We start from the raw sequence: 21,248 nt of genomic DNA on the forward strand, positions 1-21,248 counted from the left end.
GTTACATCATCAAATATTTCTTCTCTTTTCCCCCTAACATTTATTATCTCATATTCAAGCTAGTAACAGCGTTCCGTGCGCCTTGGCGTCTAGTCATGCCGGCCACATGACCACGGAGACGTCCTCGGACAAGCGCTGGCTCTTCAGCTTTGAAACGGAAATGAGCACCGGCCCCTAGAGTTGGAAACGACTAGCACACATGTGCGGGGGAACCTTTACCTCTACCTATTCAAGCTAGTATACTTCTAATTATATCAACTCATTGAAAACATCATTATTACATTTATCAATACATTTTTAGCTTATACATGTTTTAATTAATCTTCGTAAAACAATCCATGTCCTGTTAATTTTTACTTATTTTTTAATTTTTAATTTCATCAATATTCCAATCAACCTTTAATATCTATAATTTTCAAACTTTGGGTAACCAAGGTTTCCCTTATTTTACTTCATAAGAAACTGTAATATCCAAAATACAGATTTTACCTTTTTAAATGTAATCTTGCTCTATTTCCTAAAAAATTTCTATTTCCCACCATATTCTACTTAATAATTAAAAAATTCCCTTTTAATAGATCAGAACCATTATATATATTGTCTGGGTTAGTCAATAAATCAAACATATTTCTGATAGTTAATTTTCATTTCCCTTTTAAACCTAATTTTTCAATATTAAACAAATCAAATCCTTATTTTCCACTAATTTAAAACTATTTTGAATTTAATAACTCAAATTCCCCTTGTCTCAGCATCTCCTTTTAACCCTGTAATTGACAATATAAAGTCCCCTCTAATAAATAAAAACCCCAATTTTCAACCTTATTCTGCATTGTTGATTCTTTAGTTGCAATTAAAATTTGGCTTTGTGCATCTAGGTTGATGTCTTGGTCTTTTATTTTAGGTCTCATTTTGTCACAAGCTGCAAGGACAGTTTCATGTATTATTTTTAGCATAGAGAAGATTTTTTGCTGATCTTCATCCATCTTTTGTGTATTTGTAAACAGTCTTTCTAGTAGAAGTTGTTTGTTAAGCAAAAATCAGTAAGGGTTTACGCTCACAGTTTAGGTAGGCCAGTTTCACTGCTCAGCTGTTCTCTTACAGTTGGATAGTGCCAAGGTCAAGACAGTCTTATCTAGGTCTGGGCTGTGATCCAAGTCTCTTTTTAGGAAATAACAAATTACCATACCAAGCTTCACCACAAGATGTCATTGGTACCATTTAAAGTTTTTTAAATCCCAGATTTTACTGAGTTCTTTTCCAATTTTATTTCTTTTTTGCAGATAATAAGAATTTCCAGTAAGAATAGGACACTTTAGGGTCCCCAGGTTTCAAAGGCATATAGATCCAATTCGATTAAAATTGTTCTTTTTGATGCTTAATTCCCTTGGGTAGTCAGATGCCGCTATTCTTGGATTGTGGGGTAGAAATTCCCTTCCTTCTCTCTTCACAGGGGGATAGTACTTCAAGGAGATTTTACCGGAAAGTACATAGGGTAGAGAGAAGATAAGATCTCACCCGGCTTTGTCTGTGTTGCTTTCAGTGTGCTTGGTAGTAAGTTTGACTTTGGCTGTCAGCAGCAGAGTGACGGGCCCTATTGCTATGGCCGATCTTTTTGCTGTCAATTTGAAGAGCTGCCCCAGATCAAGCGGAAGGGCTGCTGCCCTTCCGCAATCAAGCAGGCGTCCTCTCCTTGCTCATCGCCCCTACAGGGTGACTTCCGACCCTTTCCAGGGTCCCCCAGCAGGAGAAAACTGGACGCTGGAGAGGGAGCTCACCTCCATACGTCCGGCTACACCGCGATGGCAAACCGGAAGTCAGATTCCAATATATTCTGTTGCCCATTATGTGACAACGGGTATGTATGTAATCTAATGTCTTTTTTTCTCCTCTCTACTGAATACAGTGAGAGAAATATGTTATCCAGAAGTGCTTTTCTCATAAAATTCTGCCATCAGATGCATAGTCACAAGTGAATGGGATACATGGTGTGGCCAACTTTTTCCTTTTCCATTCTTGTCTCTTCTCATTTTTATATGAGTTTACTGTGTCATCTTTAAATTTTTGAAACATGTCCAGGCTCCTCTGTTAGCATCTGTCAAATAGCCATTTTCTGCTCCATGTTCCATTGCATCTGCACCATGTCTCTAATGTCATTCAGCAGATCTTGAGTACAGAATTGTTCTGTAAAATAAGTAAAAGTCAAAATAGATTTCTAAAAAGAGGAGTGAATCATGAGATTTTCTGTGATTAAAAAGACTGAGTAAACTATAAAAAAGTATGGGCCAGCTGGGGGATTAAATTATAAATACCAGTGCAGTGAGAAACACAAGGGAAGTGAGAGGGGGGAGAGCAAGATGAAACTATAGAAAATAACCAGAAGCAAGGATCATGGTCTTCAAGATTAAGTTCACACAATTGATAGCAAAGTTAATCTCAAATGAAAGAAAATAAATTGGCCTTTCTTAGATTTGTCATATTATTTTATTGGGAAAGTCCCCCCCCCCCAAAAAAATAGATGCTTTGGTATTTATAAAAGCATCCGGTTGCCCTCCGGGTGAGATTCAAGGTGCTGGTGATGACCTATAAAGCCCTAAATGGCTTGGGTCCTGGATATTTGAGGGAACACCTGCTGCCAGCATCAAGTTCCCTTCGTCCAGTGCGCTCCCACAGGGAGGGTCTCCTCAGGGTGCCGCCGGTAAAAGATTGCCGGCGGATAACACCCAGGGAGAGGGCCTTTTCTGTGGGTGCGCCTACCCTCTGGAACCAGCTGCCCGTGGAGCTCAGGACTGCCCCTGACCTACGCTCATTCCGCCAGGACCTGAAGACTTGGCTCTTTGAGCTCTCTGACCCAGGCTGAGAATTTTAACTGGGGTTTTTATTTTCAAGGATAATTTAATCTTTTAATTCTCTTTTAACTTTGTATTTTATATTGATGTGATTTTAAAATGCCCTGTAAACCGCCCTGAGTCCTTCGGGAAAGGGTGGTATATAAATCTAATAAAATCTAAATCTAAAATCTAAATATCAGTTTTTGTTTTGGTACAAACACCCAGTGTTTAAAAAACTAGACCTAAATATTTAGTATATGTCAAATAAAATCTCTGGGATGAGCCAAATTTGGATTTTTCTGCTTAAATCCTAGAAGCAGCAGAAGTTAAAATTTAAAAGCAATTATTTAGTCATTCTTCCATTATCTGCTTCTGAGACAAGTTGCAAAGTATTTGATTTAGACTAAAATGTTAGAGAAGCAAAATGAAAGGGACTTAATTAACAGTCTAGTGTTATTAATCAGATTTAGCATGTGAAAAGAAGTATCTTTTGCTTAGCACACTTCCTGTGTTTTGATTGTTTCTACAACTTTATTTCTAGAAACTGTTTAAAACTTAACTTCAGATTCTAGATTAGGAAATGTGCAAGATTTGTGAGCATCTGCTTTGTCAGTTTGGAACTTCATCCGATTGAGTGACATAAGCTTCCCAAAGATGTCTGCAGCTGAACAGATCATTTATGCAGTTATTTACCACATGGCTGCAAATGAAAATACCAAAGCCAAATTGGTTAGAATAGATTTAACTTGCTAAAACAAAATAAATGCATTTGTAGCAGCACTATTCAACAGCTTTAAAAAAAATTATGAATTAATACAATTTCCTTATTAAATAATTTTTATTTATAATTTTTTTAAAACTGCTTTTTAATAGCATTTATTGATTAATTTGATTTTTACCCTGCATTTATTACTTTTATGAGTAATTTATTTTTCTCTCTTTTATCTGTTTCAGGCTATCACTACAATGATCTGGTATCTCCACAGTATTTGAATCTGATTGCCAACCTGTCAGGTTGCACTGCCCACAGGCGTGTGAATAACTGTTCGGACATGTGCTACCATCAGAAATACAGGACACATGATGGCACATGCAATAATCTGCAGCATCCAATGTGGGGAGCCTCTCTAACAGCCTTTGAACGAATGCTGAAATCAGTCTATGAAAATGGTTTTAATTTGCCAAGGGGCATTGGACCTAATCGACATTACAATGGATATACGCTCCCAATGCCACGTTTGGTATCAACTACATTAATAGGGACGGAAACAATAACTCCAGATGACCAGTTCAGTCATATGTTAATGCAGTGGGGCCAATTCCTAGATCATGACCTTGACTCCACGGTGGCTGCCCTAAGCGAAGCCAGATTTTCAGACGGTCAGCATTGCAGTTCGGTTTGTACCAATGACCCTCCATGTTTCTCTATCATGATCCCACCTAATGATCCTCGGGTCAGAAATGGAGCACGGTGCATGTTTTTTGTACGTTCCAGTCCCGTGTGCGGGAGTGGTATGACCTCCCTCCTCATGAACTCCGTCTACCCACGAGAACAAATCAATCAGTTGACCTCGTACATTGACGCGTCCAATGTATATGGCAGCTCAGAGCACGAAGCGCAAGAGATCAGGGACTTGGCAAGTCACAGGGGCCTCTTGAGACAGGGTATTGTGCAGAGGTCGGGAAAACCTCTCCTTCCATTTGCAACTGGCCCTCCAACAGAGTGTATGAGGGATGAGAACGAGAGCCCAATTCCCTGCTTCTTTGCTGGAGACCATCGAGCCAATGAACAGCTAGGACTCACCAGTATGCATACCCTGTGGTTTCGGGAACACAACAGAATTGCTACTGAACTGCTGAAGCTCAACCCACACTGGGATGGTGATACGATATATCACGAAACCCGTAAAATTGTTGGTGCAGAGATGCAGCATATAACCTACAGCCACTGGCTGCCTAAAATCCTGGGAGTGGTAGGCTTGAAGATGCTTGGTGAATACAAAGGTTATGATCCCAATGTTAACTCTGGCATAACGAATGAATTTGCAACTGCAGCGTTCAGGTTTGGGCACACCTTGATCAACCCCATCCTCTATCGGTTGGACGAGAATTTCGAAACTATTCCTCAGGGCCACATACCTCTACATAAAGCTTTCTTTTCCCCATTCCGGATTGTAAACGAAGGAGGCATCGATCCGCTCCTTAGAGGGTTATTTGGCACTGCTGGTAAGATGAGGGTGACTTCTCAGTTGTTGAACACTGAACTGACGGAGAGACTTTTCTCCATGGCCCGAGCGGTAGCTTTAGACTTGGCTGCGATGAATATTCAGAGAGGGAGAGATCATGGAATCCCACCATACCACGAATTTAGAGTTTACTGTAATCTTTCTTCGGCACACACATTTGAAGATCTAAGAAATGAAATAAAGCATCCTGAAATCAGAGAAAAACTCGCACGGTAAGCTCCCGGTGCTGTTTTTGTTGGTAGGTTATTGAGATACAGAAAGGAGAAGCTGTTTGTGCAGAACTGTATACTGTATACTTGAAACTTCCCACATATTGGTTTCATACACATTTCAGAAGGAGACCCAAATCCATTTTTTTATTATATTAGGTGGAGGTTTTAATCTTCTCATATTTATTTATTTATTTTTATTTATTAATTTAATTTGTATACCGCCCTTCTCCCGAAGGACTCAGGGCGGTGAACAGGGCAATACATAATAAAAAACAAGATACAAAAATTAAAAAATAATTAAACAGCAATGCCCGTAATAAATTAGTACAGATTAAAAAGTTAAGACCGATTTATAAAACCAACCCCATCCTATCAGGCCAGGCCAGCTTGTTCAAAAAGGTAGGTTTTAAGATCGCGCCGGAAGGAGCGGAGATCAGGCGCCATCCGGAGCTCGACCGGAAGATGGTTCCATAAATCCGGCGCGCCCACAGAGAACGCCCTCCCCCTGGGGGCCACCAGTCGGCATTCTTTGACCGGTGGCACCCTGAGGAGGCCCTCTCTGTGGGAGCGTACTGGGCGGAGGGAAGGTGACGCCGGCTGCAGGTGCTCCCCAAGGTATTCCGGACCCATGCCATGTAGGGCTTTGTAGGTCATTACTAACACCTTGAATCTCACCCGGAAGTCAACTGGTAGCCAATGCAGCTCGCGGAGCAGAGGTGTGACATGGGAGTGTCGGGAAACTCCCAACACAACTCTCGCGGCTGCATTCTGTACCAGTTGGAGCCTCCGAGTGGTCTTCAAGGGTAGCCCCATGTAGAGAGCGTTGCAGTAGTCCAGACGAGAGGTCACGAGCGCGTGAGTGACCGTACGTAAGGCATCCCGGTCTAGATAGGGCCGCAACTGGCGCACCAGGCGAACCTGGGCGAAGGCCCCTCTAGTCACAGCTACTATATGGTCTTCTAGGGAAAGCTGTGAATCTAGGAGGACTCCCAAGTTGCGAGCCCTATCTACAGGGGGTAATAGCTCACCCCCCATAGAGAGGGGTGGAATATCCTGAATCTCCCGAGATGCCGGCACGCACAGCCACTCAGTCTTGTCAGGGTTGAGTCGAAGCCTGTTCCTCCCCATCCAGACCCGAACCGCCTCCAGGCAACGGGACATCACGTCGAGGGCATCACTGGGGTGGTTTGGGGTCGAAATGAAAAGCTGTCAACTCCAAAACCACGAATGATCTCACCCAGCGGTTTCATGTAGAGAGGACCGATATACAGGTGATCCTTGACTTACGATCACAAATGAGCCCCAAATTTCCATTGCTAAGCTAGACAGTTGCTCAGTGAGTTTTGCCCCATTTTATGTCCTTTCTTCCCACCGTTGTTAGGCAAATCGCAGCAGTTGTTAAGTTAGTAGCACAGTGAGTTGAGGGAATCTGACTTGCCCACTGACTTTGCTTGTCAGAAGGTTGCAAAAGATTATGGCATGATCCGGGGACACTGCAATCGTCATAAATACATGCCAGTTTCCAAGAGTCCGAATTTTGATCACATGACCATGGGGATGCTACAATGGTTGTAAGTGTGAAAAACAGTCATAAGTTACTTTTTTTCAATGCCATTGTAAGTCAGCCATTAAATGAATGGTTGTAAATCAAGGATTATCCGTACTATAAAAGTGAAGAGCTAACTACTTTGCTTTCTGAGCTGCATTGTTTACCAGAAAATTTCTGGGTTCTAGATTGGTTATTACCTATAAATCCTTACATTGTTTGACCTAATTCTTTGCAGGACTGTCTGTTTCCTGTAGTATTTGCCTATCCTATATAAGACAAACTTGGTCCCAGTGATTAAACACATCACCTAGAGCACGGGGTCGGCAACCCGTGGCTCTGGAGCCGCATACAGCTCAGTCTTCTCCTGCGGCTCCCAGTCATCCTCCGCCATTTGCAGAGAGAGACAAGAGACAGAGAGAGACACTTGCACTTGCCTTCCCTTCCCTCTCCCTCCCTCTCTCTCTCGTGTGTGTGTGTGTGTGTGTGTGTAAAAAAGAGAGTGGCCTAATGCTGTTCTCCGACAAGCTGACAAGCTTATTGGGCAGGACTCCTGCCTTTGCTGCGTCTCCGCAGGAAGCAGCAGAAAGCATCTCTCTCTCTCTCTCTCTCTCTCTCTCTCTCTCTCTCTCTCTCTCTCTCTCTCTCTCTCTCTCTCTCTCTCTCTCTCTCTCTCACACACACACACACACACACACACACACACACAAACACAGAGAGAGAGAGAGTATGGGAAGAGAACTGGCAGACCAAGGGCAGGAGAGCCAGCCCAATAAGAATGTGTGTCAGCTTGTCGGAGAACAGCGTGAAGCCAGCTTGCCAGGTGAGCAGAAGATCGGAGAGAGGGGGGGGAGAGAGAGGGAGGAAAGAAAGAGAGGGAGAGAGAGGGAGAGGGAACCCATGCACAGCAGCCTCTATTTCTTTTTAATTAAACTCTTCAATCAAGCTCCCCTCGCACGCGTGCAAGAGAGAGAGTGCGCATTTTGCAGCTCCCAGTGTTTCCTTTTCTCTGGGAAACAGGTCCAAGTGGCTCTTTGAGCGTTTAAGGTTGCCGACTCCTGACCTAGAGAGACCCAGGGAGCAGGTCTGCAGTGCCTGTCCCCTGGACAGCATCCCCATCCAGGGATTAATTTGGCCCTACCCGGCCCTTCTTCAAGTGAACACTAAAAACATGGCTCTTTCCTCAGGCCTTGGGTAGCATGTCTGGTGGATCCCTCTAGGTTGGCAGTGATGTGGGAAGGGGGGATTGCCAATTTCATTGTTCCCTTGGACAGTTTTCCTTCTTATATAACATTTTTCCTGTTTTGGGTTTAATGAAGATGTTTGTTGTGATTCAGGGTCAGCCTGTGGGTTCGGCAGTTGGGTCGGACGACTCAGAGGAGGAGGGGGGTGTTGAAGACCTTGCTGAGGGGGTTGAAGATCTTGCTGATGAGAGCCCTAAGCCAGGCCCCTCCCACTTGGTCACTACGGAGACCCAGCTGTGTGAGCCTGACAGCGTGGATGAAGATGACCCACAGCTGGCCCTGTTCATGGACGCCCAACGCAGGAGGCAGTCAATTAGGAGTAAACAGAGGAAGGCAATGGGGCTTCTCGGAAGGAGGCAGAGAGAAGCCACGCCCTGAACTCTATATAAGGGGAATGTCTGGGAGGGCTGGTTTGCTGAAGGCAACCGCTCGGATAGTTCATGTTTCTTAAAGCTCCTGTTTCTTGGTTTGTCTTGTTCCGTTTGTTTTTGTAGTAATAAATTTGGCAGGCGTAATTCCAGCCTCTTGCCTTCTTGTAAAAGGGGTTGTCCCTGCCTTTTCTGCAGGGCCGGTAGCAGGCTGGTACAGAACAATGTTCAGAGTCATTTTTGAAGTTGGGTGGCCTAGAAACCGGACAGATAAATAAACCATGTGATGCCTGAAGAGGAGGCTGCATTGCTGGTCTCCTCACCCACCATCCCTGCATGTCCTTGACCTTTCCAAGGGATCTAGGAAATATTAACATTTGAAGTTGGAAGGCCTATAAATGTAAATATCTCTCTGCAAGCTGACAGTTTGCTTCAGAAGGCTGAATACAAACATTTAAGTCACCCAGAAATCCATGAAGTTATGTTAAGTAGAATTTATTACTGAGCAGCTAAGAAGTCATGATGAAAAAATTCTAATAACTGCCACATGTCCAATGCAAATTTGTTTCTTATAGAAATGGTCAAATTCCTTGTGCCTGTTTCTTCTGCTCCCTTTGTGGAGAGGATTATCCGACATTTATCTTATTTAAACATCTCTGAGACAAAGACTCTCTTCTCTTTTGGACATAAGTGTTTGTTTTGGTAACAGCAACATCTAGCCATCCAATTGTTTACTTTTAACCATGTGAGAACTAAATTTCACGTAAGCTTTCATACAACAAATGTTTACCCTTAATTCATGGTCAGTTGGAGATGTATATACTCAACTCATTCTTCATTGTAGCTGTTTTCTCTAGTTTTCATAATTATACCCTGGATTTGAAGGTATTCAGTTTGTATGTCAAAGTAGAGTATTTATTTATTGTCGTATATGAAAACTCCTCACATCTTATATATTATTATAAAGTTATTTTTGAAAGTTTTTTTTAAAAAATCAAATGATTTCCTGCCATTCTAAATGGAAAATAGTATACATTTCACAGTGTGTTCACAAATTTGATGGCTATATAGTATGCAAGCTTTACATACAGAGAATGGTAGTGCACAGATTTTGCCAGATGTTTTCTAGAAAGTTCCTGGAACCAACCAAAGTTTATTATGTTGGATATCATATTCTGTACCAGCAATTCAGGTGTACAGAACCTTGTTTTGCAAATCAGCTTATACTGTATAAGGTCGATGCTTCTTTACCTTTTTAAAAACATTTTTAAAAAGCTAGAGAGCATACTATTTTTTTTCTACCATATGAAGTTAATTTTCATCTCTGAAGGCAGTTGCATTCTACACAGGTTCAAATATTAGTCTTTCTGTAATATGTGCAGAAAACAGAGACTGCTTGTTTTGAACTTTGTAGATTCAGAACTAAATCTAGTGAGCACTGTTTCAAATTAACACATATTCAGAGTAAATGTGTCAAGCAATAATTGAGCAAAAAGATATAAGAAATCCAGAATAATATCTTTTAATTGTAGTTTTTAAAATTCAATATAATACTGAATTCATACTTTGGGTCATCTACAATCATTTATTTTTCTTGAATAGATTATATGGTTCACCACTGAACATAGATTTATTTCCTGCTCTTATGCTAGAAGATCTAGTTCCTGGAAGCAGGTTGGGACCTACACTGATGTGTCTCTTGAGCACACAGTTTAAACGTCTCCGAGATGGAGACAGGTAAGTTTGGTATAAAACTGTTCATTTTTACACTTTGAAGCATTCCAGTGAGAACTAAACATGTAACAACAGTCAGCAATCCTTCTCTTTGCAACTGACTCTTATCATTTGTGAAGAGCCATTTCTTCACAAGTATGCCACAGGAATCGGCAGCAGAGAAGACTTTATTGTGTGAAGTGAATAGCAATAGCATTTAGACTTATATACCGCTCCACAGTGCTTTACAGCCCTCTCTAAGCGGTTTACAGAGTCAGCATAATTGTCCCCAACAGTCTGGGTCCTCATTTTACCTTGGAAGGATGGAAGGCTGAGCCAACCTTGAGCCTGTCAGGATCAAACTGCTGGCAGTAGGTAGAGTTAGCCTGCAATACTTCATTCTGACCACTGCACCACCACACAGTATGTGCAGGATTTAGGATCACAAGGAAACTTTTGCAGGCAAAGCTCCTCTTGTCACGGATTCCTTGTTGCATACCATTATATTGTCATTGTGGACATTAATCCTTTGCTGAGTCAAAGCATGACAGAAGGAATTGTGAGGCCTTGCAACTCATTTTGAGTTATCCATGATGAGTTTGTATTTATTCAGATAATGCCAAAACATATACCTCAACTAGAAACATAGGTATGTGTTTTTAACAATCTAAAAAACCTTTTCAAGAACTATCAGTAAAAGTAACAACGTAGAGAGAAAAGAATCCATGTAGTGCCATTAAGTATACTTTAAACATTCTATTAATGTGAATATATTCCTTACTTTTCTTAGTACTGAATCCTTTACACTGAATACTGACTAAGAATTTATTCTTACTTCCTGTGAGACTACAGGTTATGGTATGAGAACCCAGGTGTGTTTACTCCAGCGCAGTTGACTCAGATCAAACAGTCCTCCCTTGCCAGAGTTCTCTGTGACAATGGGGACAACATAACCAGAGTACAACGTGATGTTTTTAGAGTGGCTGAGTTCCCACATGGTTATGGAAGCTGTGCTGAAATTCCTAAAGTGGATCTCAGGATGTGGCAAGACTGCTGTGAAGGTATAGCCATATGTATTCCCCTGCTCCTTCTTTTTTTCTTTCTTTGAAGAAGCAGGACTTACAGTTTTCAAGTAAAATAACACAGTGAAAGACTTAAACATCCTGAGGAGGCGAGTCTAATAAAGTTAGTTATAAGATTACTTTTCCCATTAACGGTCAGGCTTCTAATCCCCATTCACAGATCTAATTGAATGTTCCGGTCTTAGATGAAGGGGACCTGATTTCATATCTCTCTTAACCCCTTGAAGGTCCCTGGGAGACTTCCTGAATGGTGTGTTATAATTCCTATGTAAACCACTCATTGTATGAGATAAACATTTCCTAAACGTTGCGCAAGAGCTGCCCATATTTTGTAAACAACGCCATTTTCATCTGAGGCAGCTTGTTAGTTCCCATCGTCTTGCTCTTTAAGCTTCAGCAAGTTTACATTTCTGAGCGAGAAATGTCTAGGGTACGGTAGATTATATCAGCCAAACCTAGTAATAGATACCTCAAAGAATCTAGCAGGAGTCTTGGGCCGATCAGCTAACTTCTCGAAATGAAAACTTTAAAAGCCTTTATCTTTTAAGAAATTAAAGGGTAACCAGTGAGGAGTATCCAGTCGAGATAGGAGAGTAGACTATGGCTGTTTGTTAACAGACAAATGAAGTTCTTGATCCAAAAATGATACTTAATGTGCACAGAAATTGTCCTCTTTTCTGCCTCTCCAGTTCCTGAGGTAGAAGGGACTTTAAATCCCATGTGATTCCACAACTTCTCAACATTTCTCATGAGCCTCATTTCCTAGAAAAGATTGACCAATCTTGTTGCTTGCTTCATCTCTAGCAAGCATTCCCCATAATTATGGAGGAGGTATGTTTTGATGTTCCTTAGGTGGGATAAAGTTATGGGAAATGGAGTAGAACAGGGGTGTCAAACTCAATTTCATGGAGGGCCGCATCAGCATTGCGGTTGCCCTCAAGGGGCCGGGTGGGTGTGGCCAGGGTGGGCGTGGCCTAATGGGTGGGCGTGGCTAGAGTGCATATGGCCTACTGGGTGGGCATGGCCAGCTCTACATCGTTGGCATCAAGGGTGCCTATGGGGGCCTGGGCAGGAGTTGGACAGATCTGAGGGTCTCTGGGCCAGGGCCAAGGCAGTGGGGGCCGTTCCCTCACTGTTTCCAGGATGGCTTCTCGGGCCGCATGAGACCACTTCGCGGGCCGGATCTGGCCCCCGGGCCTTGTGTTTGACATGCCTGGAGTAGAATAATAGCACAGGTAACGACAAATTCCCCCACCACCACCTTTTGAATGAAGTCTGATTTAGAAGAAGTGTGAACTCAGTTTAAAAAGCAGCCAGGTTCCTTGTACTGGGAAAGTTTTAGAGTGCTCCTGGTTTTAAATTTGGTAATTAGATTTGTTTGGTTTGTTCTTTAGCGATAAGTAAAAACTACTCACCCTTATGAGATGAAGCAAATATACTCCAATGAACAGCTAGCTGTTGTGTAAATGACCAGCACTTGGTTTCAGAGTGTGTATGTGTGTCTATAGTTATGACTATCTAATAACTATATATCTTTACCCTATTGGAACAATAAATTTATTGATGAAAATTGCTAAGTATTGTTCTAGATTATTTGTGCATGAAAATATACTACAGTACACATTTCTGTAAACAAGCATTCCCTAGTTTGGTATAATTCAAATCCCACAGTTTATTTAATTATTCAGTATTTATACTTGGGCTTGTGTTTTTATGCTTTTACTATTTTTCCTATTTTTTTACTCTTATATATTTTTCCAGTGTTAAAGTATGGGGTGTCCCCCCCCCCAAACATTATGTCTTCTGGAACATTTAAACAAGCGCCAGATTAATCATAGCAACACACATACCAACACACACCCAGCAACTTTTCTTCTGCATAATCACAAAATCAGAAAATGGTCAGCAAATGTATTTCACTGTGTGAGAGTTGCTCAGTATTCCAGATTGGTCTTATTTTCATCTGTGACCACTGACAAGTACTCCCTATCTTCAGCCTTCCCTAAATAAGCTGCTGAAAGCCTTAAAGCTCTGCTTTCACAGATCTACCTAGTTAGACATCCTTGATGTTTGTTCAGACATCACACGACCCAGAACAGTGGAGCATTTTGATGAACAAATCTCCCATTAGTAAGGGATAACAGATTTTCTTACAAAAAGCCATTTCACCATCAACATACCGTACCTCTCAGTATGCCTGGTATGTGACTTTGAAACCTTACTTTCAGATGTTTTAACATTTTTACTGAGTTAGGAATGTTTATTTCTGGTGATTTTAGTGCTTTTATGCTCTGAGCTACCCGGAGTCGCTTCAAAAGGAGATGGGTGACAGATAAATATATAAATAAAGAAATAAATGGAAGGTGCCTATTTATTCTTGCAACTCTGCTCCACCCACGCCTTCATAAGATAAATGCAATAACCTGTGGCAGAATTTATTAGGATTAAATTTAGCTTCTGAACTGAATAAGCCTGTGCCAGAGAAGGTGGAGAGGAATGCTGTTTTGCAGAATTTGAATAAGTTTAAGTTTATTAGATTTATATACTGCCCTTTCCCGTAGGACTCAGGGCGGTTTACAAGGTGTTTAAAACATCAATACAATACAAAAATTAAAAAACAATTAAAAATGAATTAAGTTCGATCCCTGAAAAATGTAAAAATCCCAATTAAAAAACTCTCAGCCTGGGCCGGAAAGCTCAAAGAGCAGGTCCCGGTGAAATGAATGAAGGTCGGGGGCAGTCCTAAGCTCCACGGGCAGCTGGTTCCAAAGATTGGGGTGTACAGAGTTTCGGACAAGTGACCTGAGGGAGGCTGCTTAACATTTAGCTTCTCACCCAAGAAGCTTCTTCAGTTCCAGAACTGAAGAAGCTTCTTGAATGAGAAGTGAAATATTTTCAAGGAGAAAACCAAGAAAGTCTCGTGCCTTGGGAAAAGCACCTTTGGGACTGTGGAATCATAGCTACAATAGGATGAAGAAAATGACATCCAATCCTAACTTTTGAACCCAATCCCATTGGTAAAAATCAAGCCATTATACTACAGTGCCTTCAACCTACAAGTTGTTTTTCCTATAAACATTGTTGATCCTGTAAAAGGCAATCCAAGATGATTCCGTTGCAGAGCTATGTCTGAACTAGTGGTGGAATGTGTCCATTTCTTCCAATATCTTCCTGAGCATCTTCACTAGGAAGGAATATTAGCAGCTAAATTATGGTTATTAATATCAAACGGATCCAGAAAATGTTTTGTAAAGTATCCTATGCTACCATCTTCTACAAGATGTCTTAAAACACCTTTCCTCATTCAATAATGCATTTACCATACTCTGAACCCATACTTTCCTTCCTTTCTTGCTTTCCTGCATCAGCAAGTAGTTTAGCTTGTGAAGCTATGAAAAGAAATGCAGTATATATTATCTAGACTAAATGATTACATGTATTATTAACATGGCAGATTCTTCTCAAAGATGCATGAAGTTTTGCTGAAAAAATGGAAAGGATATATTTCAATGTTCCAATACAGTAGCTTCTATTCTGGAAGAAACATTATTTGTTCATGTTTTTAAAAACTGAAGTCTTAACAAAGTTTGGGATCTTCTGTTTAATTTCAGATTGCAGAACTAGAGGACAATTCAATGTATTTTCTTACCACTTCCGAGGAAGGCGCTCACTTGATTACAGTTTCCGGGAAGATAAGCCTTCAAAGCAACTAAAAACACCAAGAGCATCAAGGTACATATTGAATTTTTTTTTACTTGCTACTTTTAACATTTATTGTACTACTTGTGATTTAGTTGCCTGAAGCATAAAACCCAAAACATCTCAGCAAGTGTTTTTTTTTAATGTGATCTATGTCCAGGTTTTTACTTCGATCAACTTGAGTTGGTTTTTTTTTCTTGCATTGTGTCAATTTTGGGGAAATGTCCATAGTTTGCCAAGTAAGAGGTCAACTTGTTTGATAACTTGTTGGATAACTCAAAAAATATTTCAAAAACTATTCTTAGTTAGGCGCAACATTACAACAATTTTTCAAGATTCCAGTGAGAGAGTCAGGGGGTAATTTTAAGAACTGCATACAGCCTTTTTGGGAAAGGGGCAAACGGGCTATTATGTATTTCACAATGTACAAATCGGGTTTGCTTCCCAAATACAGCCTAGACTAGAGTTCTGTTAATTATTCTTTTTTTTACTTAGTATCAGTTTGAATCCATTTAGGATTAGGGCTAGATTTGGATTAAGCAGTCTAGGGTTGACTGTCAGCCTTCTCTTGATTACGCTCAACACATCATGTCCAGTAGGAGTTGTGATTTTGTGACTCCGCCCTCACATGGGAGGGAGTATGCATGTCATTATCCCTTCAGGGTAATGACCTGGTGATGGCTGCATCCCATGGGGTTGTTTACATTGATGACATCACTGACCGCATTGCACTCCTATCAGAAGAACCAAGACGCTTCCCGGTTGAAGGGATTAGCAGGTGACATCACCATTGCTCAGGTGATGCCAGTTGGGGGTTCCTTTCATGTCCCTGGCAGGAGCTGGAGTGAAGGGTGGGAGGTCACCTCACCCCACGGAAGCACTCGGGTCTTGAATGCAGGCCTGCTAACCTCCAGCCTAGCATCTCAACCATGGTGAGCCACTGTGCTCCCACATCACTGATTAAGCAAACAGATAAGGCACCCCAAAGTTAGCATACAGGTAGTCCTCAACTTACGGCCCCAGTTCAGCTCAAAATTTCCATTCCTAAACAAATAGTTGCTAAATGAGTTTTGCCCCATTTTATGAGGGTTGCAATTCACAGTTGTTAAATGAAACATTGCAGTTGTTAAGTTAGTAAAATTAAACGTGGCATTGATGGATTTTTTGCAACCCAGTTTCCTAACTCTATGCCCCAGGCCCTATCCTCATCATTTCCAAATTTATTCCAGGAAATATCAGAATTCCCAAGAAGAGATTTTGAGATAATCAGCAAACCTACAATAAAAGAAAAGGACAAGGCCATTTCAGTCGGATACAAACCACTGTTTTTTAGACTGAAAAAAGTCTCAGGAATAAGAATTTATTCTGCACAATGGGAGTCTATTTCGGGGAGGGAGATTCAGAAGCAGTGAGCTGTACTAGATTAAACAGTATCCCAAGACAAAATACAAGGGCAATTCGGAAATAAACCTCCCTTTGGTTATCAATGACAGACACTCGCAGATACAGAACTTTTATTATACACATTAGAAAACTATAGCATTACATTACTTTTCAACATAATCGCCATTCAAATTGAGGCGCTTGTCATAATGTCATACAAGATGTGAAATTCTTTAATAGTAGACCCTCGGCACCAAATCTGGACTATGGGAGGGGGGATTGATCAAAAACATCCCAACGGAACTGCTTCAAAAGCTCTTGGGTGCCTCTAGCGGTGTGCGGGTGAGCATTATCGTGAACCAACACCACACCGGAAGTCAGCATGCCCCTACAATTGTTATGGATGACTCGTCTGAGTTTTTGTAACATTTCACAGTAGACTTCTGAATTGATGGTCGAACCACACCATTTCTATGGCACCACTTCCAGTGTGCTGTTGGTTCACGATAAGACGTTGTGACAAATGCCTCAATCTGAATGGTGAGTACTGTATGTCGAAAAATAATGTAATGTTGTAGTTTTCTAATGTGTATAACAAAAGTTCTGTATCTGCAAGTGTCTGTCATTGATAACAAAATGGAGGTCTATTTCTGAATTGCCCTCGTATTTGAGTTCATTCTGATAATTTAAAGAGCTTTGATGTACTTCATTAATCCTGACCTAGGTCCCGCAAGCAAGATCTCTCCTTTTCCAGTCCTGTAAGATATACTTTTCTAGTTCAGGTAGTCCTCGAGTTACGAATGTAATGGAGCCTGCCAATTACATTCGTAATCAGAATTCGTAGTAGTGAATTGCGTAACTTGAAAGCGATCACTCCCTGCTTTTGCCCACGCATCATTAAGTGCACACGAGGTATCTCAGGGTGGGAAAGGCAATGGGGGAGCCTAATGCAGGGACAAGGCCACTGCATCCAGCCACCCCCTACCCATTGAGAAACTTCATGCTCCTCTTTCCACATTTTGGGGGCCCAAGCTGCTTGGCTTTTTCGTCCCCACCCCATTACTGACTGCTAATTTACCCTTGGTGCCATGTTTGAAAGACCCACACTCCCATGCTCACCTCCTGAGTGGCCTTGAGTGACGGAGCTCTTGTCCAGCCAGGTGGAGAAGTGCCAGACCAGTCTCTCTCCTTCCCCATCAAGCCCCAGCCTCTCTCACAAAGGGCTACGCCCCTGCCCTGCCACTTGCTGGAGTGCCGAACCTACCCAGGTTTCACAAATTGCACCGCTGGAGAGCTTCAAACTTCACAAGATTTTTTTTTCCCCATAAGAACTTGGAAGGTCTGACTTAACTTTTTTTTTTAGTCCCACAAACTTCTTTTGTTTCCCTGCACGTTTCTTCCATTTGCAACGCAGCGTTTTGTAAGCGGCACAGCCAAGAGCAGCGGTCAGGCAATGGAAGGTATTCTCCATTCCATTCTTGCTTGGAGGGGAACCAAGGTTACCTGGTATTTCCTTATCTAACCGTCACAAAGCAATGGAGCGCAAAGAACATCTTCACCCAGACATTTGAGGTCAGCCTCCCACCCTCCCTCAGGCTGCCTCCAGTTCCACGTTAGAGGCCAAGGCCATGAATGGGATCCCACACTGGCGTAGTCATGCTTGCAACAAGGAGTGAGCTGGTTCCACCAACCTGCGCTATGCAAAGCTGCAGTTCTGGACTCTCAGGTGTGGCACCAAAGTAGCATGCTGTAGCATCTCTGCGGTTGTTCGTATGAATGACCATTGTGATGCTGCAACATATGTAACTTTGGGGCCTGTTCATAAGTACTTTTGGTGGGGATGTCATAACTTTGAACATTTGCTAAATGAAGTTTGAAACTCAAGGATTACCTGTATTCAGGAGGAAGCATGATGAGATTTACTGCTGGCAACATATTTTCTACAATTAATAGTCTACATGCTCTCATAACACTGAAGATCCATTGTCATATGTCTGTCTTCCTTTTCTTTTCTTTTCTTTTCTTTTCTTTTTTTTTTTTGTCTTGGCTTGGCTGATCACCTACATTCAGCATATGCAGCCAGAGTCAATGCATATTTTTTGGTTGCCATTGTGTTAAAAAAAGTTCATTGCATGTATTGCATGTAACACATAAACTTTCATGAATAAATATAATATACTAATTTTTTAAACTTGTGATTTAAACTGCATGTATTCACATTTCTCACCCAGCAAATTGGGTCCTCAGGTCATCTCCATGGGCTAGTGATAACGCATTAAGGGTAGTCTGTTTGATAACAAGGTAGACAACCAGACGTTTTAAAAAAAACATCGAAGTCTCTTCTGTGCAACATATGTAACTTACTTTTCTTCTTGTTCCAGTTTTACAAGAACAAACGCATTCTTTAACAGCACAACTTCCTCTTTTGATGAGCACAAGAGAACCCCCATAATGAATGATTTCAAAGAATTTGTTGGAGATATGCAAAAAACAATTACAGACCTCAGAAGACAGGTAAGTGCGAACAGTTCCTCAAATAACATTAAATACTAAAATATTTTTGCAGTCAACTTAAAGAGTTAAAAGGATACCTCCTGCCAGAGTAGGAGGGCGGCAATTTTTACTTATTCCCCACGATACCAAAACCCTGCTTGGGACAATTGGTGGGCACACTAGGGTTCCTTAAAGGTGGTGTCAGGGACTGTAGAATTGTGAAAATCAGTAGAAATGTCTGTTGTATCACCATCTCCTCATGGAGGAATTCTGATGAAAGTTTGCATGCTTTAGGACAGGGGTAGGCAACCTCGTCTCTTTTAGGACTCATGGACTTCAACTCCCAGAATTCCTGAGTCAGCTATGCTGACTCAGGAATTCTGGGAGTTGAAGTCCATGAGTCCTAAAAGAGCCAAGGTTGCCTACTACCCCTGCTTTAGGAAAACGTATTTGTGTAATATACAATTGCTTAATGTTTTTCATTCAAGCAAGGTATTCTTTTGAAATATACTAAGATCAAATATTATCCTAGATTAGGTGTTGGATTAGGATTTGGGATTCTTAGGTTCAAGTTTACCTCATTCAGGAAAGCTCACTTTCTCATAACACACTCTAACCTACAGGGTTGTATGGGGAAAAGTTGGAAGAAGGACTATTATATATATACTGACTTGAGTTCCCAGGAGAGACACGTTAGCAAACACATTACTATGGTGCCGAAACTACAATTTGGTTTGAATCTGGAATGAAAATCCAGATTCATATTAGCTTTGTAAAGTTCTGGGAGTGATCTTTAGATCAGTCGCTTTCCAAACAGAATTGTGTAAAGATAAAAGTTGAGGGACAAATTGCACTACAAAGGAGAAGAAAAAATAACCAAGAAAGTCTTTGTCTTTTCTTCCCCATTGTGTTTTTGTTCTACAGCCTTCTTACACTTTGAATCCAAGATACACTTATGACATGCAGAACTGAATCTGGCCAATAGTTCTTACGTGATTAAATGTACTTATGACTGGAGTATCACTGTGTGTCTCCATCACATCCTTCTGGTTCTCTTCTAACTCCTTCTTTAATTAATGGAGAAGCAAAATTTCCCAAATCAGCCTGGTTTAAATCTGTTATTTCTTCTTTTTAAGGATGGAGTGGCGAAACGGGTTTATATCCTAAATGACATTTTTCCCCAGGAGAGGAACAGAATTAAAATACATACTTTAATGCACAAAATGTCAAGGAAATTCCAAAGGGAGCCTGTGATTTTTTTTAGCTACTGAATGCCTCCCATTCCTTATTTATTGTCATGCAAAGTAACTTTACCATCTCATGTATCTTGTGTTGCCATCTTAGTACAGAATTTCTCAGTAAACTGCATATGACTTTACCATGAGAATTTTGAAGGGTGTTCTATGGCTTTGTTGCATTGCACATAAACGGAAACAGAAGTCCTTTTGGCACTAATGCAGGGGTGTCAAACTCAGTTTCACTGAGGGCCGCATCAGCATTGCGGTTGCCCTCAGGGGGCCGGGTGGGTATGGCCAGGGTGGGCGTGGCCTACTGGGTGGGCATGGCTAGAGTGCGTATGGCCTACTGGGTGGGCATGGCCAGCTCTACATTGTTCACATCAAGGGTGCCTATGGGGGCCCGGGCAGGAGTGGGACAGATCTGAGGGTCTCTGGCAGAAGGAGGGTCTCTGGGCCAGGGCCAAGGCAGTGGGGGCCGTTCCCTCACTGTTTCCAGGATGGCTTCGCGGGCCGCATGAAACCACTTTGCGGGCCGCATCCGGCCCCCGGGCCTTGTGTTTGACATGTCTGCACTAATGGATAAACAACATTTCCCCCATTCAGATAAAGAAACTTGAGTCACGGCTCAGTAGAAACGAATGTACTGATGAAAATGGCAAATCTTACTCCAGTAATGAAACGTGGAAAAAAGACCCCTGTACCACATGTGAATGCAAGGTGAGTTTAACATGCTTTTAGGCACACATGAATGCATGTGTTCTTGGCCATGTGTCTCCTGGCATGTAGTGAATCTTCCTGATAAATTTGTAGAGGACTTGCAACTTTCCACATTTATATTCAGGAGCTTCTTTTTGCTTGTATGAAAATGTTAATGTTATCATAGTTTCACAGTGTTTGGGTCTGCCGCTTTGACTGCCAAGGAAACAAGCTATTGCTTTTCAACTGACTGGATTGTTTCCTTGCCAAAAGAATTGCTGCCAGAGAATGTAGAATTGGCAAATTGGGCTTCCTTGAAAATCTAAACTGTTGCTACTTTTTAAAAATTTTCTTAGAAAACAAGGTTTCTAGCCCATTTGGCTATGAAGCTACGTAGTTAATCTTTTAAAAAAGAGAAAGAAAGAAAGGAGAGAGAGAGACAGAGAGAGAGAGAGAGAGAGAGAAAGAGAGAGAGAGAAAGAGAGAGAGAGAAAGAA

The 21,248-nt window shown here is 41.5% G+C and overlaps 1 protein-coding gene across 1 annotated transcript in view; it reads left to right on the plus strand.

The window, feature by feature from the left end:
* The window catches only part of PXDN (peroxidasin), an 85,241-nt gene that overhangs the window by 57,331 nt on the left and 6,662 nt on the right, over positions 1-21,248 (plus strand). The window contains exons 17-22 of the mRNA XM_083356549.1: positions 3,786-5,289; positions 10,050-10,184; positions 11,013-11,221; positions 14,854-14,974; positions 18,706-18,838; positions 20,659-20,772. Coding sequence (XP_083212675.1) covers positions 3,786-5,289; positions 10,050-10,184; positions 11,013-11,221; positions 14,854-14,974; positions 18,706-18,838; positions 20,659-20,772 — 2,216 coding nt within the window. The remainder of the gene's footprint in view (positions 1-3,785; positions 5,290-10,049; positions 10,185-11,012; positions 11,222-14,853; positions 14,975-18,705; positions 18,839-20,658; positions 20,773-21,248) is intronic.

Source organism: Vipera ursinii (assembly GCF_947247035.1).
Source record: "Vipera ursinii genome assembly, chromosome: 1".
Lineage (NCBI taxonomy): Eukaryota > Metazoa > Chordata > Lepidosauria > Squamata > Viperidae > Vipera > Vipera ursinii.